The sequence below is a fragment of the Barbus barbus genome, assembly GCF_936440315.1.
Source record: "Barbus barbus genome assembly, chromosome: 11".
Taxonomy (NCBI): Eukaryota; Metazoa; Chordata; class Actinopteri; order Cypriniformes; family Cyprinidae; genus Barbus; species Barbus barbus.
Genome location: NC_136739.1, coordinates 32,342,797 through 32,370,113, shown reverse-complemented (window position 1 = coordinate 32,370,113; position 27,317 = coordinate 32,342,797). Strand labels below are relative to the sequence as shown.

General features: G+C 33.9%; 2 protein-coding genes across 4 annotated transcripts in view; one reads left to right on the top strand and one right to left on the bottom strand.

The window, feature by feature from the left end:
• Positions 1-16,573, bottom strand: part of LOC306877204 (motile sperm domain-containing protein 2-like) — a 20,550-nt gene extending 3,977 nt beyond the window's left edge. Inside the window, exons 1-10 of the mRNA XM_079428800.1 lie at positions 16,273-16,573; positions 16,126-16,183; positions 15,417-15,572; positions 13,978-14,064; positions 13,219-13,373; positions 10,281-10,341; positions 9,952-9,990; positions 9,732-9,856; positions 8,729-8,902; positions 2,645-2,760 (exon numbers count right to left, since the gene is read on the bottom strand). Of these exons, the coding sequence (XP_079284926.1) occupies positions 2,645-2,760; positions 8,729-8,902; positions 9,732-9,856; positions 9,952-9,990; positions 10,281-10,341; positions 13,219-13,373; positions 13,978-14,064; positions 15,417-15,572; positions 16,126-16,183; positions 16,273-16,305 (1,004 nt within the window). The 5' untranslated portion in view covers positions 16,306-16,573. The remainder of the gene's footprint in view (positions 1-2,644; positions 2,761-8,728; positions 8,903-9,731; positions 9,857-9,951; positions 9,991-10,280; positions 10,342-13,218; positions 13,374-13,977; positions 14,065-15,416; positions 15,573-16,125; positions 16,184-16,272) is intronic.
• Positions 14,215-27,317, top strand: LOC306877203 (Fanconi anemia group B protein-like). Of its 3 annotated transcripts, none has more exons than XM_079428799.1 (11): positions 14,215-14,403; positions 17,574-17,659; positions 17,752-18,682; positions 20,055-20,204; positions 20,532-20,624; positions 21,082-21,210; positions 21,296-21,462; positions 23,215-23,618; positions 24,249-24,477; positions 25,375-25,744; positions 26,999-27,279. In XM_079428799.1, the coding sequence occupies exons 3-10, from the start codon at positions 17,786-17,788 to the stop codon at positions 25,742-25,744; spliced, it is 2,439 nt and encodes an 812-aa protein (XP_079284925.1). In that variant the 5' UTR covers positions 14,215-14,403; positions 17,574-17,659; positions 17,752-17,785; the 3' UTR covers positions 26,999-27,279. The 3 variants fall into 3 exon arrangements, with proteins under 3 accessions (XP_079284925.1, XP_079284923.1, XP_079284924.1); XM_079428797.1 differs by lacking the exon at positions 14,215-14,403 and adding an exon at positions 16,594-16,651 and having other exon boundaries at positions 26,999-27,317; XM_079428798.1 differs by lacking the exon at positions 14,215-14,403 and adding an exon at positions 16,624-16,686 and having other exon boundaries at positions 26,999-27,312.

Here is a 27,317-nt window from a genome sequence, read left to right as displayed (position 1 = left end):
GATTACTGCATTCCTGAAATCTCCATCGTTCACACAACAGCAAGCTGCTGAGCCCAGCGCTTTACATCAGATCCTTCAGCTGTGTGACTCTAAACATGTGTGTGCAGATACGAGATAAAAATCATCTCCATATGTATGCGTGGGCTCTGAAATACAGGATTCATCATTTTAATCAAGTCTTCATAATAAAGTAGATTCAAAATGCCTCACGTTAGAAATAAAATGCAGTAAAAAATCTAGTTCACAATGCATGTTTTCACAATTGTTTTTTTTTTTTAATAATTATCATTATATTTTTGTAACACTTTACAGTAAGGCATCACAACTATCAATGAACCAGTATTATTTTAGGTAATATTTATATACTATTATAGTTTTTATTAATATTGATATTTTTATATTTTAAATTTATTATTTTTAATATTTCTTTTTTTTTTTTGTGCAGGCAAACAGCAAACTGAATTTTGTTGCTGTTGGTCTTTTTAGGTTTAATGCATCTTTATTTCCGTTTGCTTTAGTTTTTATTTCCAGCTAGAAATATTAGTTTTCAGCTTTTATTAATTTATTAATTATTTCAGTTAGTTGTCAAGGCACTTAAAGTTTTTCATTTAATTTTAATTTTATTTTATTAAAGCCTTTCATTATTTCAATCAACAAAACAGTTTTAAAAAGTCACAATATATGAGCATTTATTCACTTTCATTAATGTTCTGTTTGTTCCTCGTTTCAGTTCACAGTGCTTTAATTAATATTAACAAATACAACTTTGATTTTAAAAATGTAATGTTGAAATTAAGACGTTAGCATCATTTACTCTTAGTTCTTGTTACTAATATAGTTAAATAATCATTGTAAAGTGTTCCCATTTTTATTTATATGCACCAATTTAACAATCATAAACAGCAAAATATATTCTGAAAACATTGTGAAAACTGATGCATGGAGACTAAATATTGGGAAGTGATGCAAATGAATCATGTAAATGAATCATCACACTTATTTAGCAAACATTCAGTATCTCAGCCAGCTCTAATATGCACATGTATTGTTATTGTATATTTATTTGGCATAAATCATGTGTTGCATGAACCGCAGTCGGCCTCAAATAACATCCATCTGTCACAATCCAGTTATTTCAGTCATGGATCCCAGTGGATTGTGGGAAAAGCCTCCATTAGAAACATCAAAGCTGAGGCCGAGGCGAATCTCACAGCTCTTTTCTTTCATTTTCCACTGAAATCCATCATGCTGGAGAAACTGCCTCACCGTGAACCGCTCCGGACGAGATTACAATCGTTTGCAGAGAATAATCATTATCAGGAATTACAACGCACCCATTAGGAAGAGTTTTAACCATCATGTGCAGGAGAAAGAAGGTCTTGGATTGAACATTTGGCAAGAAAACTGAACAAAAGGAGCTTTGCATTTTTTTCATGCAGCAGCACGACTGCAGCTGAATAATAATTAATGCATGCTGGGAAATGACTGTGCAGCCTTCATTCATGACATCCAGTTAGAAGAGAGATGCTCAGGTTTATTTACAGCCACTTTTTAACGTTCTTAAGGTTTCTTATGCTTTACAAGGTTGCATTTTATTTGAAAACCATGATAAACTGATAAAAGGTGACCGTAAAGACATTTATAATGTGACAAAAGATTTCTATTTCAAATAAATGCTGTTCTGAATCCTGAAAAATAAAATGTATCACAGTTTCCAGAAAAATATTGTGCAGCACAACTGTGTTCAACATTGATAATAATCAGAAATGTTTGTTAATCAGTATATTATTATGATTTCTGAAGATCATGTGACTGAAGACTGGAGTAATGATGCTGAAAATACAGCTGCAGATCACAGAAATAAATGACACTTTAACACATATTCATACAGAAAACAGCTACTTTAAACTGTAATAATATTTCACAATTTTAAAGTATTTTTGATCAAATAAATGCAGCCTCTGTGAGCAGAAGAGACTTCTTTTAAAAACATTATTTTGACCAGTAACTGTATTTACACCATATAGTTGTAGAATGTGTTTTTGCGATACCATTAATATCCATTTAGTTCTGGTTTTATGTATGAAATTATGAAAAATAATTAAATGAGAGAAAGCATCTTTCACTTGCTAAATATTTCATTAACTGAATTTTACACACATAATCATTACCTTATGAATATTTAATATATAAAAACACTAATTCTCAGATAACAAATATAGTACACAGAAATCAGAACTGTTCAGAAATTAGTGTTCAGTTTCATATACAATAAAATCCCAAATCAATGTATTTAACCCAGAAACAAACACAATTCAATGTAAACTAGTTCAAGTCATTTAATGTTCAGAGAGGAGTTAATAGTTTGATTAATTTCTGTGAATCAGTTCAAAACTCCGATTCAATAATTCAACATCACTTACAAATGTTCACTGAAGTCTCCATGCATAATGTTTCATATATAGTGAGCATCTGAAGGCAAATATTGCTGTTTATGACTGTGTATTAGTATATTGGTGCATATAAATGCATATAAATGAAAACTTACTTTAGTGAAAAAAGTGTGTGTGCATTTTGAACAAGATGTTGGCTGTATTTTACTGATGCAGCACGGAGTGCATCACGCATGAGTGCAGTAACGTACCTGATGTGCAGTAGTGTGCCCTTGAATGTGGTGGTAGGTTTTCTAGCTCCTCTCAGTCGTCCAGGTTCTCCTCTGTCCAGATCTTCAGACTTCTGACTGTCTTCAAGGAAATTCACCTGCAAAACACATTACAGAACGTCATGACGGCACTTAGCATTTCTGCAATGGAAAAGCATGACATTACTGATTTTGTGCTCACAAACCCATTCAAATGCTTCGAACGTTGCTGCTCAAATACAGATATTTTAAGATAAATTATTGCAAAAAATGGGAAAGCACAACATAAGGCATCATTCTGTGCTCATGAACTAGTTCAAATGCTCCAATATAGACAAGCTGATACCACACTGCGTAAAAAGTACGTTGCATGAACATTGTATGAACGTTGCAGCACTAATTTTTTTTATTTTTTTTTTAAAGATTAACAATAAATTAATTGCAATAAAGAACATAAGAACTGTAACAGGGTTTTTGAAGATGATAAAACCAAAAAAGCAACTGGACTTCATTCATTTTCAATGAGAATTGGCTATTTTATGGTGACTGAAATGCAAAGTCAAGCAGGCCTCAACTGTATATAAATGAGCAGCAACCAATGGGATCAATGGCATCACAAATGAGGAAGAAAATCAGAACAAAGAGTCGATGTGAGCACAAGCCCTCAACACATGAATAAACACACTGAAACCATCAGGTTGTGTTTTCCCATTTTAACCAATGCAGGAGCTTTTCTCCACTTCATTCAGTCGCAAACCACATGGAAACGAAACAAAAACTGCTGAACACACGCTTTCTTTTGTGCTCGTGCTGCAGAAGTGGACACAAAGTTGAAGCGAAACTCTGGCAACCGAACACGTGCTGGAAAAAGCGGGAGAGGATGTGGGTCAGGGGTCAAGGTCAAAGGTCACGGCGGCATCGGTCGTTACGAAACGGCCTTATGATGTGTTCATTAATTAAAGAGGCAGATTAGATTTGAAATTTTCTGGACTTTATTCAGAGTTTGATTGAAAATGTCAATTAAACAGCTGAAAAAAAAAATATCTCAGTTTTGAACCAGATTACATTTTACAATATCTCAGTCAATAATTAGTGTCTATTCATTAGTTAATTGATCATTAGTGATGAAATGATTTATATTGTATTATATATCCATCTTTGACAAGCATACATTAATCACAGTACTGATCACAAAAATCACTCGTATAACAAACATGGTTTTTCGTTTCAAAAATCAAATGATAAAATAATAAAACAAACATGTTTATGAAAGGCAAATGTGGAAAAACGTAATTTTGATGGAGTGTTAGTGCAAAACTGAAATGATTCAATAGTGGGTCTGTATAAACAGCTCACAATATCAGTGTTAAAAGTGGTGAAAATGTCATGATGCGAATGCTGAAAGCAGTCATATGACAGCGGTCTACATTAGTTCCTCTGTACGCTCTCAGGGCTCCTACACACTAGAAGCAGCTCAGATTGTGCATTACATCAAACTGGATCCGCCTGAAACCAGCCGCGTTTCTGAACTTAGTGTATGTTGTAGCACAAGTTAAAAGTCCTGTCTCTTCTTTACTGCCTTGGAATCAATGGATTCACTGTTTTTTAAAGAGTTGGAGCCTAGAGACCTATAAATCTCAGGAAATTTACCAATTCTGGCTCCTTAAAGGAATAGTTCCACATTTTAAGAACTCTGAGGTCTAAACAATGTTCATATAATGAAAATAAATAATGACGACAAAAAGTTGTTTTGTGTTATCAAAAAATATTGGATTCAATCTTTTTATCAACTGGTTTTCTTTCAATTAGCACAAGCTTTGGATTTATTTTAGAACTGACTGATTATGAATCTTATTAATCTGAGTTTACGCACCTCAGTTTTAGAGTGAAAAAACCTTATTTGTGGATTATTTTGGCTCAAAAATGGAGTAGCATGAGTTCAGATCAATGAGGCCAACGATCAATAAGTTCCAAAAAGAAAAGCACAACCTATGCGAATTGAAAGAAAACAAGTTGATAAAAAGATTTAATACAATATGTGTCCCTGGAGCACAAAACCAGTCTTAAGTCGCTGGGGTATATTTGTAGAAATAGCCAACAATACATTGTTTGGGTCAAAATTATACATTTTTAATGTATGCCAAAAATCATTAGGATATTAAGATCATGTTCCATGAAGATATTTAGTAAATTTCCTACCGTAAATATATCAAAACTTCATTTTTGATTAGTAATATGCATTGCTAAGAACTTAATTTGAACAACTTTAAAGACGATTTTCTCAATATTTAGATTTTTTTGCTCCCTCAGATTCCAGATTTTCAAATAGTTGTATCTCAGACTAATATTGTCCAAACCATACATCAATGGAAAGATTATTTATTCAGTGATGTATAAATCTCAATTGACCCTTATGACTGGCTTTGTGCTCCAGGGTCACATATTTGGTGATAATTTAGCATAATGATAGATGTATAAGCAATTATTTGAAAGCAGATCCTTTTTGACCAGGAAACACCACAAGTGTAAAATCTCTGAGAAGTTAAACACTTTAAGCTGTTTTCCCCTGTGTGAGTAAAGTCAGGTCAGGAAAAAGAAAATCCCCTCTCTGTTAAAATGACCCAACATGAGGGTTCATTCAGACTCCAATCTCTCTTTTGATTCAGCAGCGGACGGTGCAGGAAACGCTCAGTATTTTTGTACGGTTTATCTGAAAACATTGGAGGAATGCAGACGCTCAAGAACCAGTTCTAGATTCCCAACAACAGTATTCTCTAGTGTGTAAGAGCCATGAGGAGTTTAACACGATAACAACACAAAGATAATCAAATAAAACTGCTAATATAACGTCTTCATTTAGCTTTGACTGATCGAATCGAATAAACCCCGTAACCAGACGGTGATTTGTTAAAAATATCAATCAGAAATGCATTAGAATCATATGAAATGCCACTGAAACTGAGGACACTAGATGACGGAGCAAACAGAAGCGTCTCGCTCGGTGCTGTTGAAATGGATTGGACACATGGGATGGATCTGGTTTGGCTCTGGAGACTGCAGGCACTTGAGGGTGTAGAAACATCTACAATGTCTTACCAGTCCTTGTTTTAAGAGACAGAGAAGGACATGAGAAAAACATGCACGAGAGAAACCGAGCGCAACTTTGAGTTTCTCCCCTTCATTCTCTCCAAAGGAATTTAGATGATTCTTCAATAAAGAGTCTAAAGCCATGAATCAAATCAACTAGATGAATCACATTAAAAAACACAAACACTACCAGATCACAAGCCTGTGAGACGCCTGATTGGCCGATGAGATTAACAGCACAATGCATCGGCTAAATCATGCAATCTGTTCAGCATTGAGCAGAAATACTATGATAAACTGATGCAGAGCTGGAAAATACAAACTGAATATTCACAATGATTTTGCTGGTGAAAGCAACTTTGTTAATGAGTGTTATTGTAGTATTATTGAAATACTGTTATCATTTTTTATATTTCTGAATTTATGCTTTCATGTTAATTTTAGTTAAAGTCTTAGTAACTTTGTTGAGTTTAGTGTAATTTTTATTGGTTTTTGTTGCTTTTAAATATGCATAGTTTTTATTCATTTTTAGTTATTTTTAGTGCATCAAGTTAAACTAAATGAAAATTAGCTGCAATAAAATTTATAAAATACAAAAATATTTTTTTGAAAGTAACTTTTTTTTAAATGATTGTAATAAACTATAATCCTTGTTTTATTAGTACATTGTACACAAGTTTTAAATAAAAGAAATATTACTGAACTGTTTTAGAAAGAAAAAATACTATTTGAGTCTTTGTACTTAAAATTTCACATTTAATTAAATGTGTTACTATTCCTTTAAAACTATTTTCACTAATAATTACTAAATAAATCTTACATCAAATGTTCAGTGTATAAAAGTAATTTTTTAGTTTTAGTTATTTAATTATATTGTTACACTAAATGAAAATGAGAAATGTTGCCTTGGAAACTAGCTGAAATAAAATATATTTTAAGTTTGTTATATTTTCTTTTATTTCAGTTAAAAAAAAATTTAAGTAATAAATGTTTTATCGTTTTAGTTTTATGAATATTGTGGTGATTTTAAAAATATCATGTTTAATTAAATGTGTTATTTGCCACAAGTATTTACAAAATTAATATTCCAAATGTTCAGTGTATGAAAGTGTTCAGTTAAATATATGAAATGATTCCTTTGTGTCATCATTCAGAAATGTTCTTGTTTTAGTAAATATACAGGGGTAAATACTGTTGTTTATCTTTGTACATTTACCAAAGATAGTTTTAGTTTTTTTGAATTCTAGAATTCTTCTAGAACTACCGTCCAGCTCTAGTTTTAGCTAGAACTCTATTCACTTGATGTTACCCTGATCACATGTGTGTCCCTGCAGCACAAAAGCAGTCATGAGTAACACAGGTATATTTGTATAATATACCAAAAATACATTGTATGGGTCAAAATTATACATTTTTCTTTTATGCCAAAAATCATTAGGATATTAAGATCATGTTCCATGAAGATATTTTGTAAATTTCCTACTGTAAATATATCAAAACTTCATTTCTGATTAGTAATATGCATTGCTAAGAACTTCATTTGAACAACTTTAAAGGAGATTTTCTCAATATTTAGATTTTTTTGCTCCCTCAGATTCCAGATTTTCTAATAGTTGTATCTCAGACAAATATTGTCCTATCATAACAAACCATACATCAATGGAAAGATGATTTATTCAAAAACGTTTTGTGCTCCAGGGTCACATATGGCTATAATCTCACTAATAAAGAGGCCAAAAGAGAGCAAGAGAGATTACAGAGAAAGAGGAGCTTCAGTACAAAGTCTCAGGCCTGTCACTACAGCAAAAGCTTTGAGGTGCAGCATCAGCATGCTTTCATTTCAAATCACAATGCTCAAAGAATATTGATTCAGAAGCTCAAATGCATAGTCAAAAGTACAATAATTATTCACAAAATGAAATGAAGTAAGAAAAGAATCATTGTTGGAATGAATGAGCAGCAACTTGAGTAACTGGTGTAGAGTTAATCTCGCAAAAACAATCAAGAATATGTCTGGGTCACATTTCAAAATCAAAAGAAAGAAAATAATATTTTGCATAGGGAAAGTCTTTCCAGGACCATTCATATTTTTGCACTATTTTCATGAGAATTAACCCTGTAAAGTCTGACATCTGACAACAGGCAGAATATTTTTTCTTTTCTTTTTTAAGGACAGTTTTTTGAAGGTTTAGACAAAATATTTAAAATAAAAGAACAATTTGCATATGTTTTTATGTTTTGTATCTTATTTGATCAATCAGGCTTTTGCGGTTCATATAGTTTGATATAATGAGACTATAGAGGAAAAAACGGCTCAGTTTTATTCAAAACTGATAATCAAACAGAGAAAAAATATGCAATTTGGTGCAGATGCTGACATTTATATGAATAAAATGTAAGATGAAATTCAGATTCTTGTAACATAAATCAATGACAGCGCAGCAGATACTGTTAATATCACTGGTCTTTTTATATCTGCAATAATATCCCATAAGAAAATCAATAAAGTACAAATCGTAAAAAAATTAAATAATGGATAATCAAGCAAAGCTCAGCAGCTTCAGTCCAGTAAGTGTTCATCTGGAAATATTGCAACAGTTATTCTGACGTTTACTTGATCAAAATCAGTCAAGATTTGACAGCAAAACCACACGTGAAGCAGCAGCTGAAGCTGGACGTTTGTACAATTACACTAAAAGAGCTTTTACTTGATAAAAAAAAACAATCAGAGACAGAAGACATGCAGTAGATGGTGTGCGACAGGTTTATCAGCAAAGTTTGATCATGTTGATCATCTGGAGGCCTTAGAAATTTGTAGACTTTATGGGCTTAAAGACATTTTCCTGTCTTATTCTCATTACCAAGATGCAAAAAATGTGTGTATTCAAAATGCACTGTAAAAGATTTAGCAAAATATAATTTCTTTTGATTTTTGGATTTGTGAACAAGGAAATGTAGATTAGACCGAACGCAGCATATGAACGAGGAAATGTGGTATACCTTCTTGGGTTTGATTGACTGGTCAGAATTGAAACTGGATTCGAGAGTCTCTTTGGACTCAGATTCAATATCCTTGATGTCACTCTCATCTTCGCTGACGATTGGACCGTTTTCACAGATTGGAGACTGGAAGTCATCATCCGGGAGTGGTGGATAACTGTATTTGAACTGGTCCTGTCACACAAGACAAAAGAATATTAACAAATCTTTGCAATACTGCAATTTATTATATTTTTGCTCTGTATTATATTTATTATTTGAAAGATGAGAATCTTGACATGGTCACTGTCGTAATTGGAGGAGAACGAATTGGAGTAATTTCCCAAAAATCAGAATTACATTGAAATATATAGCACAATAAGCTCTTTAACCCATACCATCAACATCACATGCTGTGAGATACTCAGTCAGGTTTATGTTGCCAGGAAAGATTTATGTTTCTAGATTCAAAAGTTACAATCATACAAAGTCCCATTTTGAGCTGATGGTGGCGCTAGAGGGTTTTAGGAAGATACCCTAAAGTTGGTGCAATTAATGTTTAGACCCTTAGCAATAAATGTGCCAAATTTCACACAGTTTCTCCATACGGTTCTTGGTGTTTCCACATTAGACAAAGCAAAATTCTCAACCGATTTTGTAGTTACAATCATACAAAAATGTATAATTTGAACTGATGGTGCTGGCTAGAGACCCTAAAATTGGAGAGACTAATGTTCAGACCCCTTGCAATAAATGTGCCAAATTTCATGATGCTCTTCCAAATATTTTTTTGGGTTTCAACACAACTCATATTGCTGATGATGCAACAAAGCTCAAAGAAATCAAGCATTAAAATAGAATTTTACAATTTAAGGCAAATAACCTCCCTTAACTGATGTACAGGAATCAAATTATTAAACTTCCATTCCATTTTAGTTCAAATATATCTCATCAAAGTACATCTATTATTTAAACTTCAAGCCATATTTAATTAAAAACAAGTAACTCTCGTATTTGTACGTACTGTTCCTCCCATGTGTGGTGGAAGGTGCTCGGGGCCGACATATGTCTGGATGTCACTCTTGGTGACAAACTTGAGCTTACTGATGGCTTCGGGGCCCAGCCATGTCTTCACTATCTTCCAGGCAGCTGCCACACACAAGAAAGTTATGACAAATCAACTGCTGGACCAGACATCATTACAAAGATGTGTTTAGACTTCTCATGAGCCAATCACAACTCACCATTCATGATCCAAGGCATCTCGTACATGATCATTTTGGCTGAACAACAAAACAAAGATGTTTAAACAAAGATGCGAAATCCCTTTCTATAATACTAGGATTCACAAACTTTTGTCAGTCAAACCCCTTTGAGCTTAAATACTTCCTTGAAGTCTGAGATTTTAAGTTAATATTTCTATAATTCAACATCACATTTGCATGTTCACATTTCTCTGATACAATTTCACATTTATGATTGTTTCAATTTTACATTTGATTTTAATTAACTTTATCAACCCAGTTTGAGAACCCCTGCTATAACAGGTGGTTTAAAAACAGAATATACTCACAAAGAAACTTCGGATAGAACACTTTGAAGCAGTTAATGATATACTTCACAAAGTCCATGTCCTAGAAGAGAAACACATGGGAAAGAAATATCAATCGCTATAATTCATAAAGCTGGATGATATGATGTTTATATACTGCGTGACAGTAAAAACATCAGCTGTTAAGAGATTTTGCTATACCATTTATACCACAGTACAATATTTGCCTGGCTAAGAGTTGGAAAGACTGCTTTGTTATTTACATGTGTTATTTACAAGGACTGCAACAAAAAACGGTTATTTTTGGGGGGTTCATTTAAGTTCTCAATAAAATAACTTAAATGCTTTTTATTTTTACAACATTTTAATTACTTGGATTACACAAAAAATAGACCTTACAATCAAATAATTTAATATATAATTTTTTTTTTCTTTCATAGTTTAGTTGAATATTTGAATGTATGTCAGGGACAGTGTTTACTTTACTGACCCACTTCAAGACTAAACCGTTGCCTCAAGTTCATCTGTAAAGCTGCTGTTAATCCATTGGCTAACTAACTGTTAAAGCTCACCAATGGGTGTCAAATCTAACAGTACACAAGACTGCTCAACCAGCACTGAATGCACACACACATACTGATCAGCCTGAACACTACTAGACTGTACTACAACTGGTTAATCATTCAATTGTGCAATTCTGATGTTTACTGAACGCCCAAGTAACCTTTAACTTAATTTACTGTTGACACTTACATTTGTTCTCCAGATTGACTCCTGGGAGCCATAACAGCACTTTAAGAAAATTTGTTACAAGAAAACAATAGAAGATTGGAATATTTATTTGAAAACCTAGAATCTTGACATGGTCACTGTTGTAATTGGAGGAGAACAAACTATTTTTTACTGTTTTTATCTGAAGAAATTCCCCAAGAATTATAAATACTGTGAAATGTATACAGTAGCTGTAAGCACAATTTGCACTTTAACCCAGAAAATCAGCAGATGTATGTTGCCAGATATGATTTTCTAGAGGCTTCTAGAGTTAAAAGTTACAGAGTCATATTTTGAGCTAATGGTGGCGCTAGAGGGTTTTAAGGTAGAGATCTTAAAATTGGTGCAATTAATGTTTAGACCCTTTGCAATAAATGTGCCAAATTTCACAAAGTTCCTCCAAACAGTTCTTGGGATTTCAAAATGAAATTCACTGCTTGGCTCCTAAACAATTGCTATGGATGCAACATAAAGGTCATTAAGGCCATAAAGGTAAAAAAAAAAAAAAATAATAATAATTATTTATCAATAAAGGGAAAGAACCTGTTAACTAACAAACAGAAATGAAATGATTAAACCTCAAAAACATTCTATTTAAATTCAAATATATCCGATCAAAGCACATCTCCACAGTAAAGACACCTCACAGGACAGTCCTTCATTTTATAAACACGAACATTTAAACATTTTACAGTCATATAAGATAAGCATTAAAGAGAGCAAATTAAAGCATACTCTAATTCCTCCATATAAAACTGGCATTAGGTTTGATTAGGCTGCGGCTTTGGCTTCCAGCAGCATTAAACTCCTGCATTTCTGCTGCAGAAACACGACACGAGGAGATTTGCAGTTTGATGGGAAATTCTCTCGGATTAAGTGAGCGAGTTGGATTGACCAAAGGGATTTAAAGGCCATGTAAATCTGCAAAGTGTTAAACTAGTGAGCGGCGTCTGTCCCTCTGCACCTTCCACTCGTACAGCTAATGACCTTAAAAAGTCTGCCAGAGGGTCAATAACAGCCCAACACTAATCAGAACAACTGCACTCTGGTGACCTTAAAAGAAAAACACTAAAACTAATTCTGAACCATTATATTGGACTAATATATATATATATATATATGAGCGTGTAACGATACACGTATTCGTATTGCACCACTCGGTACGAGGCTTTCGGTTCGGTGCGCATTAGAAACTGAACGATTCCTATTACAGCATATTAATCTATTAGACTTGATTAGTGCGTTTGCGCATTTAAAGTGCGTCCTTTCACTGCATGATTCAGTCTATTAAAATGCATTTAGAATGATCACAAAATTCAATATATGGGGGGCAGAAAATGTATATTTACACAATCAATATCACAGAAGAATGCCTGTGTTTCGTTCCTGAATGAATCGATCTGGCAGTTTTAATTTCACATTTAAAGTATCTTTTAATTTTTTTTTATTAATTTCAAACATCAGTTGCCAAAGTTTAAAATATTAAAACATTTATTAATTTGTAACTGCAGGTTAAAGCATTGCATGTCACTCTGAGCTGCATTAAACAGTGTGTAAAGCATCTAAATGCCATTCAGATGCAACTTCTGTGTTTCCTCTGCATTGCAACGATGAATTTGGTCAATACTGACTTCATTTGCTTGGTAACAGCCCAAATGTCTTATTGACTTATTAAACGCAAAAAAAGGAACCAAAAAGATGATGCACACTTTTAGAAATAAAATGGCTTTCTAAAAGGTAAAAAATGCTCATAAAAGGTAAAAATCAATTTGAACTTATTGGAAAAGATTAATCTGCTACATGACAATAGGCAACATCAGCTGGAATACTTCAAACCGGAGCTGTTTTTGTTTTATATCCTGCTAAGAACTACAGCTCCATCATTGTTCAAAGTAAAAAATACAAAAAATAAAAAAAATCAAGGAAATTTCTCTGGCATTTCTTTCTTTTTGCTATATCATGAATTTTGTGATCTGTTACACCCCTAATATTATATAATTAAAATGTCACATATATAATTTTTTTATAATATAAATTGAAAATAGTTAATTAAAAATATTAATATTAATATACATGACGTTGTATATTACACATTTATAATTAACCCAGTGAATAAAATGCATCCAAAAGAGATGAAGTGCCTTTCATTTAATTATTTTCAGTATAATTTAATAATATATTTACTTACTATATTACTGAGTCCAGACTCAGACATGTCGAACACGACCGTCAGCGGCATCCCAGGCTCACGCTTGGCGTAACGCTCCAACCAGAACGCCACATACCGCTTCTTATCCAACACCGTCTTGGCATCTTTAACGTGGAGCTTCACTCTGAACCAGACTGCATTAGAAACACAGACAGAAAGAGCCGCAGATGGATGATATCATTTATTGATTCTTCAGAGGAAATTCAGTGCAAGCAAATATCATAAAACAAAATCACTACAGCATAGTACTATACTTCATTAAGACTAGAATTGAACGATACAGCTAAAGAATTAGTTTACAGTAAATCACATGTATGCGAGTTATGCTTTATTTTCACATTTGCATAATATCCAACATTTTTGAAGACATATAATTATAGAATTTATCATGTGTTCGAAATCCTGCCGTGACAGGAACTGCACTTTTCCACTAAAATAAATTACTATATAAAAAAAAATAATGAATAAATATAAATAAGTCAACTTAAATATACTATTACTATCCAAATTATAAACTATATCAAATAATTTACATACTTATGAAATAAATTTATTTTATTTTACAGTGCATTTGTTTTACAATAGTAATATTAACGTGTTAGAGGTAGTAATAATAATATAATAATAATACCACGCTGCTTTCAGTAAATGAGCACTATTAAAAGCATGTCTTATTGCTATTATAATGAACAATGAACTATAGTTTTAACATGCAAGGGACATTTTAACTCCACCTACAGAGTTTGTTTCCTTCTTTGTCGTATCCATGAAGGAAAACCGCACCGCTCTCAAACATCCATCTGGGAATACTGCTCTCTGTGAGGTCTACAGGAAGAAGAAAACAAAAATAAATAGCACTCATTCATCACATTTTCTTCCTGAATCGTCACAACAGTATCAGCTTGCAACTCTCTGAACGTCACGCTTTCCTGAACCTGATGGCACATTTGATAAGAGAAGCTCAGCACTGACTCTGTTTGCTTTGGAGGCCATTGTTTTAAAGCTCTTCTGTTGAACACATCAGCTGAAATGATTGAATTAACACGCTGAGGCTTGTAGGGATGAAGCACAGACAAGAGGAGGATTATAACAACATACAATAAAGGGCTTCGTTAGAAAATCATTTCCTTGGAGCACAAAGCCTTCCTTATAAATCGCTATAAGGTCAGTCAATGAAAGCTTTATATCGTTATAACTGTAAAACACCAACGGAGCATGTAGAAATAACACTATTTATCCATCAAGATCTCATGACCATGCTGGGATCAAAACATTTAAATAAATACAAAAATAAATCATAAAATAATAAATATGGACCAGTATTACAGGACCAAATAATTAACAACTTTAATCATTAACTGCATCTTTCTAATCATTTAAAAAGGTGAATTTGTTAAAAACATGCCCGGGTCGTAATTCAGAAATACATTTTATGCTGATTTGAATACATTGAATACATACAATATTTTGCAAATATATTTACCGTATTTTTTTCCATTTTATTTTTTTTAAATTAAAATTATTATTGTAATACAGTAAAAATGTACCATAGTAATGACAATTACATTTGAAAATAATGGTGATTTTTGTTTATTTAAAAAAATATTACTTTTTTTTTTCCAAAAGGTTACAATATTTTTTTACTGTAATTACTGTACTTTTAAATAAAAAATGATTTTAAAAATAAAATGTAAATGTTACAATTTTTATTGTAATATGGTAAAAAATGCACTCCAGTAACGACAATTACAGTAGAAAATAATGGTGATTTTATTTAATTGTTACTATTTTTACTGTAATATGGTATAAATTGTCCAACAGTAATGAGAATAATATAGATTTTTTTTTATTTTGAAAATAAAATTTAAAAGGTTACATGATTTTTTTTATTGTAATATGTTAAAAATTTACTAGATTAATGAGAATCACAGTTGAGGAAAAAGGTGATTTTTAATTTTAAAAATTATTTAAAAAATAAACTTAAAAAAAAAAAGTGTCCAGATGCATGAATGAGAACTCTTGGGTGAAAAAAAAAATCCTATAATAGTCCTAAAATAAGTTTAATTTTCTTGTTGGTAAATGTGGCCTAGACATGTTTCTGTGGTTCAGCAGCTCGACATACATGTTAGTAACTTCCTCATTTCAGACTCAAGCAGAAGCACACTGTACATACACACCATTCAGAGTAAACTCTTTCCTCCACTGCAAGCTCTCGTCGATCATCTTTAAGGTGTCTTCCACAACAAAGTGTCTCCATGCGAGGTAGCCTTCGGCCAGAGCGTCATCTTTGAAGAGTCTCTCCACGTCTCTGCTGTCATATCTGTCTTGGGACTCTGCAAGATTGTTAGTAAAAGCAATGCAGGGTTTGAATTAGAGACAGAATAATAATAGTCCAGGAATAATACACTGATTAATAGTTCTGTTAATAACTGTCCGTTCAAACATCTTCCCACAGCATACAGCATATGCATCTATCTTATTTAAAAAAAAGTGTGTGTGTATTATATACAGTATGTATGTATATATATATATATATATAATTCCACACAATAAAACACACACAGAGAGAAATTTAAAGTCTAAAAATATCAGGAAGTATTTTAAAGCAGTATATGATTTTAAACACAGTACAGGAAATATCATAAAACCATTTATGCATAGACTGCAAGGCTAAACTGTGCACTTATTGCTATTTATATTAAAAACAACAAACATGAACTGTGAAGGTTTTTTTGACAGCTGTGATATCAAATATTAAACATCAGCTCTCATAATGAAGCCTCACCATAACATCTAATATTTAATATTAAAGTTGAATTATGAGATGAGAATGCATGTTATTGTGATGATCACAGTATTTGAGAACTTAGCGTCCTGCTAACTCACCTTCAACATACTCGCTTTTAAACCTCTGTCGTGTTTCTTCGATCTTGCTCTCGATGTCCTTTTGGAGAGCGCAAAATAGTAATTATAAATCCATTTCAGATGAGAATATAACATATAAGGCTTCTTTTGTTCAGCTGTCTTGATTACCTGCTCTGATTCCGCCTGTCCTGCCTCCGCCATGATAGTGCACACACTCAGTCAGCAGTGGCCCGATCTTCAATAGAATCGACCGCAGACTGCGTGAAACTGGGCATATCGCGACGCCATGTTGGCTCTGACGTGTCAAACAAACCTTTGAACGGGCTCTCGCAGCGAGATAAAGTTCCTCTGATACGCTCTGGCAATCGATAGAAAATAATCACATCATGTGCAGAGTCCAAAAGCAGTTAAAACCTCTGACAACATCACTTATTTGTAAAACACTGATTGAATTGAGCGACTGTTTCTTTAAGAAACTCCCGGAAAAATGCGAACGTGATGTGCGTCAAATGCGCGCGCACTTTGAGGAAGAGAAACAGATAATAGTGTAAGTAAACAACATAAAGATAAAGTCATGCGGAGGTAAAGTATGACAGTATTGTGTTATAAGATATTAATTCCTGATCACTCAGTGTTTTGAGGAGGTTTATTTCTTCATCTCTCAATCAGCATTGCATTATATGTTTGGATAATTTCCATCTCATCTTACTGAGACATATTACTGGAGATATAGACTGATATCTAGATCATAAACAGCTCATGATTTATAAGCAGCAGAATTTCATCCTGCTGTATAAATATCAGCATCTGCAGAAAATTCATATTTATGCTCAATTGAATAACTCTGAGCTGTTTTTTCTCCATATTCTCTCAGACTATATGAGCCATACAGGAATGATGCATCAAATATGAAACTCCACAAAAAAACAATTTTTTTTTATATGTTTGGTCTAAAGTTTAAGTAAACTGTTCCAGATTTTTCTGATGCTTATTTCATATGTGTCCCTGCAGCACAAAAGCAGTCATGAGTAACACAGATATATCTGTAGCAATAGCCAACAATACATTGTATGGATCAAAATTATACATTTCTCTTTTATGACAAAAATCACTAGGATATTAAGATCATGTTCCATGAAGATATTTAGTACATATCCTACTGTAAATATATCAAACCTTAATTTTTGATTAGTAATATGCATTGCTAAGATCTTCATTTGAACAACTTTAAAGGTGATTTTCTCAATATTTAGATTTTTTTGCTCCCTCAGATTCCAGATTTTCAAATAGTTGTATCTCAGACAAATATTGTCCTAACATAACAAACCATACATCAATGGAAAGATTATTTATTGAGTGATGATGTATAAATCTCAATGGAGCCTTATGACTGGTTTTGTGGTCCTGGGTCACATATGTCAGGCTTTACTTGCTTAATCCACCAACTTTATTGTGATTGTTTCCAACAGTGAACCAAGCTTTTCAAGTCTGGACACCAAACCAAATGACCCAAATTCTGACGCCAAACGGACTCGGCTTGCACCAAACGTCTTTTGTGAGTTCCTCAGTAAATGACTTGGTGTTATATGCAAAATCTTTGGAAATATGTTGTTGAAGATTGAGGTTTCTTTTCATGTTCTTCTCCAGCTTTTCATCTGAGTTGACTTCAAATCACAAGGCGATGGCAGCAGAACGGCACGTCAAAATGCTCGCGGTTAAAGGAGAAGTGCTTGCTTTCCAGTGCGAGAGATTCAGCTCAAAAACCAGAGATCATCGCAAAGGCTCAGAGGTTTCTTTCTACAGTTTGTCCTTCAACCGAGACTCACAGAAGTTCTCCGTTAGAGATCGTAACTCGTCTCTGATTCACAAGGACGGCTCTGCAGAAACAGACGTCGTTCATTGTTGCTCCGCTCTGGATGTTCAACAGAGACAAAAAGTGCCTTGTGTTTTACTGAGACTGTGCAAGAAGAGGACGTCTGCTTTTAAATACATGCTTTACTCCATATGCACATCCACAGATGCAAAGCTTCATGCTGAGTTTGTGTTGCCATACGAGATGAGAGATAATATTTCGATATTGCTCGGCCCTACATTGATTTGGAGGCACGAAAACTCAGTTTTTTATACATCCTGTCAAACCAGTGGAGTGAAAGAAGTGCCAATTCCCATGACGGTCAATTTTATTGGCGAACTCCCTCTTCGGCAAAGAAAACTAGTGATTCAAGGAGCCCAAAATGTGCCAAGTGATCAATCTAAAGTGAAAAACATACTGTATTTCATAGAAGATGGAAGAACATTGAACTCTGCATGTCTTGTACCTGATGCCTACAGCTCTGTGATCCAATGCATGATGGTTCTGTCGGCTGAAGAAGTCGATGGTGGTTTGAGATCGGCTGTTCTGGCGGCTACAAGCATGAAGCAGCTGGTTCGTTTTGAGAACGGACTTCCCCGGGACGTTTGTCTTCTTCCTTACGAGCAACCGCTGAGTATTCGGATGATTCACACTCTGAACGACTGTCTCGTTGTCGTAACCTTCAGTCAGGGAAACGTCTGCGCTGTGTGGAAAGACACTTTCCAGGTGAGCGTTTATTTGTGGTTAGGCTTCTTTAAGAGGTTTGGCGTGTTTAATAAACAGGAAGGAGGCTGTCAATCACAGCACAGATGTTTACTGTACACTTACTGATGGACGATATTAAAAGCTGTTTGCAGGGCTTGCATTTAAAGGTTAGCGGTCGTACCAGAAACATTTCAAAGCAGCAGAAGATGTCAGATTATTTATTATCTGTTATGATGCATCGCTGCATGTTTATCCAGGAGCTTGTTGAAGCGAAGTCCTGTAAGACGAGTGTTTTCACAGAAACTGGAGTAACATTTGGGTCTGTTTTACGTCTAATACAGGTTTCTGTTGAAGATGCATTAATTCTGTTAAATGCATAAATAATAAACTTTTATAACCTGTTTTTTTTTTTTTGTACCTGCAGTATATAGACCTTAGTCAGAAGCTGACCGCAAGCCTGTTAGTCATTGTGATATTTATGATGTCTAATTTTACGTCTTTGTGAACTGGTGAGGATTCTCCTTTATTTTAATGGATTCTGACCATTTCAACTCCTCTAGAACCTTTTTTCTTCGGTTGACTCACATGAAAATTTTTTCATTAAGGCCAATTTTTTTTTTTCCAAGATAAACATTAAAAACCTTTTGTAATATATAGTTTTTCTTTTTACACGTTTAACCTGGATTAAACCTCTTAAAAGTAGTTAAATTACAAACAAAGCCTAACTTTATATATATATATAGTGCGCACTGATGCTCCAGAAGGAAAACCCATGCATTAAGAGACAGGGGTGAAAACTTTTTGAATTTGAAGATCAGGGTAAATTTAACTTGTTTTGTCTTCTGGGAAACAAGTAACTATCTTCTGTAGCTTCTGAAGGGCAGAACTAAATGAAAAAATATGATATTAGACAAAATAAGAAAAATGTTCACATCTCTATTCTGTTCAAAAGTTTTCACCCCCCTGCCTGGTTTTTCAAAATCATACAGTCATTGTTGGAAAGGGTTCAAATACACAAAAATGCTGCAAAACCAAAGAATTTGTGGGACCTGAAGGATTTTTCTGAAGAACAGCAGATAGTTTAACTGTTCAGGACAAACAAGGGACTCATGAACCACTATCACTAAACAAAAAAACAGCTGTGGATCATTCAGATAACAGAATTAAGAATCAAGGGGATGTAAACTTTTGAACGGGCTCATTTTTATAAATTCAACTATTATTTTCTCTTGTGGACTGTAAACATCTTTTACCTGAAATATCTTATTCAGGTCAGTACTAAATAAACAATAACATGCATTTTTTATGATCCCTCTTATTTTGGTAAAATAATTAACATATTTCTGTATATATATATACAGTACATAACTAATGGTGTTGTTCCGTGTTTCAGGTGGCGGGGTGTTGGACAGGAGTGCGTCTGCTGCTCGTTGATGACTTTATGGGATGCGGGACGGATCAGATGCTCTTAGTGTTTGAGAGTTCATCAGCAGAGCCACTTAGCAGCTTTCTACTCACTGATCTGTGTGCCGTCACTTACTCTGTGCGTCAACAGCTTCATATATCAGTGCTACTCAGCTGCTTTTGCTTCAGGAACAAGCATTATATATTGCACATTCAATTTGATCTAGTCTTTAGAGTTTGATTGGATGCACATAAATACATAAAATAGATGCACAACAATAATAACTTAAGTCTATTTATTTAGATTTATTAATTATGCATGATTAGTTGCATTTGTTTGTTTGCATTGAGCACAGTTTCTGTCTGTAGTATGAACGGACAGATGTGCAACACACCGGTTGAGAAGCACTGATCTCTGTTTCTAATGTGTCTGATTGATTTTGCTGTGTGTTAAAACTATCTGTAGTGTGGCCGATCAGACGGCGAGGAGCCGAACACATCAGACGCAGCGCAGGAGAATCACCTTCTTATGGTTCAAGCATTACAGTCCAGACTGCAGGTAATTAACAGAAGCACCTGCTCGTCTGTCTGCAGACTCATAATCAGTTTCCTTCCTCTGGAAATAGAGATATTATGGGAATAGTTGTGTAATGAAGAGGAAAATTTGGTTACACTTGTGTAATTATACATTTAAGTACTGAGTAATATTTATTAACTGCATGTACTTACTCTATGGTTAGGATTAGGTTTTGTTTTAGGATTACTTGCATGTAATTATCCATGATTAATTGTTATTATAATAGTAAGTACATGTAATATGTGTAACAAGGACACCTTAAAATAATCAACTAAACATGACAATTGCCATGCATCCTAAAGTTTGCTTTGATACTTGTTAGTATAGTTTAAAATAACAGTTTTGTATCTTTTTTTCGGAGATTGTGGCATTGAAGCTGGAATATTCCTCTCAAATATAACATGCATTGTTGTCTGTTATTGGTTTGTTGTGTCTTTAGAGCGGCCTGAACATCCTTGAAGACCTTCAGAGAGACGTGGAGGTCAAAGATAGACTTCTACAGCAGTCATTAGTGGCTTTAACTGATCTGGTGTCAGGCAGAAAACATGCAATCTCCTCTCCAGAGCAGGTGCTTCAAAGCTTCATAGTAAAAGTGCTTGAGATTAAACTATCAGTCAACAGTTTAGCACTCGGTTTGTCTGTGAATGTCGCAGGAGGGGCTTGTTTCTCTGTGGGATGATGATGATGATGGTGCTGGAGATGAAGAGGATGACGGGATGCAGACTGAATGTGCTGAAGCTCCTCTGAAGATACACAGAGTTTGGCAAAGAGTCATCGGACAGAGTTTGATCGTCGGTGTCGTTCTGAAAACAAACAACACGTATGTGAGATTTACTCTTTAAACGAGTCGCTGTACAAGAATCTATTCTGAAAATAATCAATGCTTTTTTTTCACTAAAGCAAGAAACTTTGCTATTATAGTTTTTATTAATAGTTTGAATTAGTTTTGATATTTTATTATTTATGTCCAGATATAGTTTTTATTATTTCAGTTTCAGTACATCAAGTGGAAACTAAATGAAAAATGTTTATAACAAATGTAATTTGATTGCTTGATTATATATTCGCAGAATGTAAAGTATATTTTGTCACAATTCTAATCTGCTAAACATGACTGTAAGGCGAGAAGTTAAGATATTATAAACATAAATAAAAGTACAATAAAAATGGTTTAAAATAAAATAACAGACATTTTTGCTGCTGAAGTTTAAAGATGAAGTCTAGTGAACCAAGTAAAGCGTTCGTAGGCTGATTTCTCTGAAAGGTGTGCGGCTCTCAAAACATTGATCTGTTTGTTTGAGCGCTACAACCTAGACTTCATGCTAATAGAGAATGGGAGCAAATATTGAAGCTGTGTCTCATTACTGTACCGTTATCTGATGTATTCACACTCGGGCTGTTCAGGGTAATAGAGACTGTAACCATAGAAACAAGACCGCCATGCAAAATGAGTCTGTTTTTAGAAATGCAGCTGCTTTTGTTCCTCACCTGACCTGAAGGAGACCAGCTAATCATGGACCTCACATTCAAATAAAATCTGCTCTGTTGGTCTAAATCATCTCTGTCTGATTGCTTTCATACTCACAAGACGAGATGATTTACTAATATCAACTGTTGTTTAAACTTCAGTTCAAGAAACAGAATTAGAGTCGGTACGTTTGATTCATTTCCATCAATCAGTTCAAAATGTCCTTTTCAGTGAATTGATTCAAATGACTCAGATTTAATGATTCATTTGCATCGTCACTCAGAAAGTCCCCATGTGGAATTTTTCATATATTAAAATGTTTTAGTATATCTGTAGGTACATTTAGCTGTTTATGACTATGTACTGTTATATTGGTACATATAAAAAATTAAATGAAAAAAAGATACTTTCTTGCGTTTATTTAGTGAGAAAAATGTGCCTTGTTTATATCTATTTTTTATTTATCTTTTAACTAGATTTTTACTGTATTTTACTTCTTACTCTAAACATTTTGAAATCTACTTGACTGCAATAATCAAGTGATGCTTCCTCTAAATGAGAACAAAAGTTTTTTTTGTTTTTTGCAAAAACAAAACAGCAATATTTACCTACAGATATTGTTTTTGCAAAGCATTTTAAAGATTGTAAAATGCCATGCAGGGACATTTTTAGTTGGTTGCATATTTTTTGTGTAAGTTTTGTATGCTTCCTCTGTTTCCTTTTCATATCTGTGTTATTTTAGTATCAGTAATATTGTATTATAGTTTTGTTAATATTTTGAATTCAATTAAATTTTTATTTTAATTTTGTGTTTTGTCATTTTATTATGTCTCATTTTAAATTTTTTAGTTATTTTAGTGCTTAAATTTAAACTAAACGAAAATTTTAAATGTTCAGCAAGCTAAAATAATTTAATTCATTTTAGTTAACTTTTTATTTTATTGCAATGATTTTTTTGTGGTTTAAGTTTTAGTTAACAATAATAACTCTGATATGCATTTAATTTGGATCAAATGATGCTTCCTCTGATTGGTGAAAAAAGGTAATTTCAGATCAAATGCATTAATATCGTGACATAATTACTCTCTTCTGACTGTTTTGTAGGTCTGTAATGAATATTAGCGCTTCGATTGTGTTGGATTCTCATCAAACTGGAGTGGCTCCTGTTCTGAACACTAAGTCTGTGGTCCTGCCCTATCCTGCATCAGACACAGCTGTCGCTCACGGCCCGTCACCGGTGAAGAAGATCAGACGCTCCGATTGTTCTGCTGACAGCGACGGATCAAAACTCGCCCTGGTCGCTGTGACTGACGCAGCTCCTTTATTAACCTCAGGTTGCGTCAGATGTCCCATCATGCTCCATTACAGCTCCAAAGAATCACCCGGATCTCCTGCGGGAGAATGTGCTCGGGTTTCTCAACACTGCGGGCAGATCTCACTGGATCTAAAGGATATTTCCATGGGAAAGTTGCATCCACGACTGTTACAGGAGCACAGACTCAACACAGGTCAGAAAACAGCCTTATTAGTGGCAGTTTATAGTAAGGATGCACCGATATATCGGCCGATAACCACTGTCAGCTGATTACTTAAATACAGCCAGTGATCAGAGCTGATTATATCCTCTCAATCAAAACGTGTGAAGTAAATGTCTTTTGTGTGGAATTTAGGGCTGTCGAAGTAAACGAGATAACGCAATCTCAATTTTATTCTCAGTTTTGACCTGGAAGAGATACATTTTTCCAAAAAATGCGTAGTTTTTAGTAAGGGAATGAAACTTCACAAATGCTTTAAAACCCCCAAAAGACTTTCTTTCTTTCTTGATTTTTTTTTTACAATTATTTTTAAGAGGTATATTCATTTAATTTTGTTTCATGTCATTTCATGTCATGTCAACTGGGTATGCTTGGGCTGTTATTAGATGTTAAAAATACTTATCTATGAAGATATATTAGAGTCAAAAAGTTTACAAAATATACTGTACAGTTTATAGCATTAATTGGGAGAGTTTGTTTTTCCCCTTGCGATTCTGAAAACCAAACTATCGGTTTCAGTATCGGTATTGTTATCGGTATCGGTTCCGGGTGTATCTGTAGTTTCTAGTCACAGTGGTGTTCTCTGATGATTTGTGTGTTCAGATGAGGCCAGAGAGGATCTCCTCAGCCTGATGGCGCTGCTGGACGTGTGGTTTTTCCAGCTGGACTGTCCGGATCACACACTGGCGGATGTGCAGGGCTGGTTGCAGGAGTCACTGAGGTTCGAGCGGCTGGAGATAGACCCGCACTTCACCGCAGACCCGTCAGGCATCCGGCTCTTCTGCTGGGAGCAGAACTCACCGTTTCAGGGCGTCTTGAGCGTCTACTGCAGGTGAAAACATGGACTATCGGTTTGTTTCAGTCATGTAACTTTCTGCTTATCCGCCATGTTCACTGGAACAGAGATACACCATATGGAAAAAAGTATTAGGACACCCCCTTCTAATGAACAGGTTTGACTACTTTAGTAATTTCCAAATTTTGCTGTGAAAATACCCCCAAAAGGTTATTTAAAGCTATTATTGCGAGAGAGAAAGAGACCTATAATTTCTGTAATGCAGACTATACTTTTTAAACTAGACTATACTTCTTCAGTAATTATAATATTACAAAATTAAAATTATTAGGTCTTGTTGTTTTATAACATGTAATAAATCATTAAAATGCTTAAGTTTTTATTAATTTATTTTGTTAACATTTATTTAAACAATTAAAAACAATCCAGAAATATTAAAATGAAAACAAAATGTAGAAATGTAATTTTTGTTAAACTTTTAATACATGTAAAAAAAAGTTTCATGATTTGAATTAATACAGAATTTTAATGTAACAAAATGCAATCCAGAAAAAAAAGAATAAAATAAATTTGGGAAAAAATAAAAATGAGTTTATGATAAAATAAAATGGATTATATATTTGAAAAAAGACACTTCCATGAATTTACAAAAGAAAATATGTGTTAAAAAATGAGGAATACAGAAATAATTGAAATTGAAATGGAAAAAAAAATAGAATAAAAATAAATTTTAAAGTCATATGAAATGCTCTGGTACTTTTATGATGTGCCTTTTTTTGTGTGGTCACTGAACTGTTGTAGAGGAAAAAGATAACATTTCTTTAAAATGACATGAGTAAATAAAATGGACTTTATTCATTTCAACTAAAAGTTTGATTCATTGGAAGACTGTGTTGCTGTTCGATGAGCGTGATTGGTTGTGTTCTGCCGCAGGGATGAGCTGAGTTTGCTGCACTTCCTGCACTCGCTGTGTGACTTCCTGCCAATGTCACATGACGTGCAGCCGCTGGAGAGGCCAAGGTTCTGCGCTGGATCTCTGGCTCAGACTCTGCAGACGGAGATCCACACCGTGACGAAGGAGGTGTCTTCAGCACTGTGCTCTAATGAGGGAGCGAGGAGAGGAGAGGCGGAGTCACAAGCGCTCCACACACTCAGGGAGGAGTGGCTTAAAGAACGGGGGCGGTGCAATGAGAGGCTCCGCCCCCTGTTGGACCAGACACGCTACAGCAGACTGATAGAGCGCATGATTCACGTGCAGCTGGACGCCGATGAAGCCGCTCTGGTGGAAGCTCCTCGTCTGTAGGTAAAGGAACATCAAACTCACCGGCACGGTGGTCCAAACCCATGTTCTGTTTTTAAAACTCAAAACTGCCATCCAAAATGCACAAAAAACAAATCATAACAGTCGTATGACTCCCCTCATCTCATTTTAAACACATTACAGTCAGTCATGTGACACATGAGAACCAATGACGTTTATCTCCAGTGACATCAGACCTTTTGTGATTTATTCATTTAATCTTTTATTTTATCTCAGTTTCAGAGCTGTGGTGAATAGGGAAGATTATCAGTTAATAACTATTTTATTATCATTAATATATGATTTTTTTTATTTTTATATTGTCCACTTTTATTTTAGTTAAAGTTTTAGAAGTTTTGTAATTTTTTTTATATATATTTTTTTTTTAGTTCTTGTTATTTTTAAATGTATTTTTTTTTTCAGTTATTTTCAGGTTTAGTTTTAGCTTATTTTGTTGTGCATTTTTATCAGTTTAATTAGTTTTCGTTGTTTTTAAATATCTAGTTTTTATTATATTTCAGTTTTTCATTATTTTCATTATTGCATATTACAGCATAACTGAAAGGTTTTTGTTTTATTATAGTTAACATCTATTTTAATGCAGTTTAAGATAAATGTTTTTAATATCTTATTTTAATTAATGATAATAATAACACTTGTTGTGTTCGTCATGCAAAATATCACTACGTAACAAACAAAAAAGTTAAAATAAGAATCTTTTTTAATAAATAAAATGCAAATAATATAAAAAATGACAATATTGACAAATATATATATTAATATAATATTTACACAAATATTACACAAAAATGTACACCATTTTTGAAGTTATCACCAGAGGTGGGACCAAGTCATTGTTTTGGAAGTTTCAAGTCTTTGCATTCAATTCTTGAGTCAAGTCCCGAGTCAAAATAGGCAAGTCCTCAACTTTTAGCTTCAAGTCTTAAACAAGTCATTAGTGCTCTTTGCCCAAATTAGTGTCTCAGTATTAATTACCATATCCTGTTTATAGTCATTTATATCAGGACGTTTTCATTTGCAGCACGCTGAACTCTCTCGGCCACCGTACATTTCCAAGATTTTTTCAAATCAATTAATAATTTATATATAATTTTTTCCCCGTGTTCTAATATCACTTTACATCTGAACTCTAAACAAGAAAAGCCAGTTGGTTGAAGCATCATCTCCAGGAAGTGACATCGGCAGCACATCTGTGGGTATTATGATGTCCGTGTGTCTGATGCTCTTGTGTTTCAGTCTGCAGATCAATCAGCGTTTGACATGAAGTTCAGCGTCTGAAAACACTTTCCTAAGGAACGACAGCAGCTTCTCACCAACAGAGGCGTCCGAGGAGAATGAAGCCTTTGATTGAAATAAGAGAAGAATACGGCTGGTTCAGATGCACACTGATGATTTCCACAAAAATACTCAGATTTTCTCTTGGACAGGCAGAAACTGGCAGTGTATTACAAATATTGAGATCTATTTGGGTTTTGTACATATGTTAATAAATGATGAACAAAAGAAAAATGCACATTACTTTTGACTAAGATAAATGATTTCAGTTTGTTCAGTC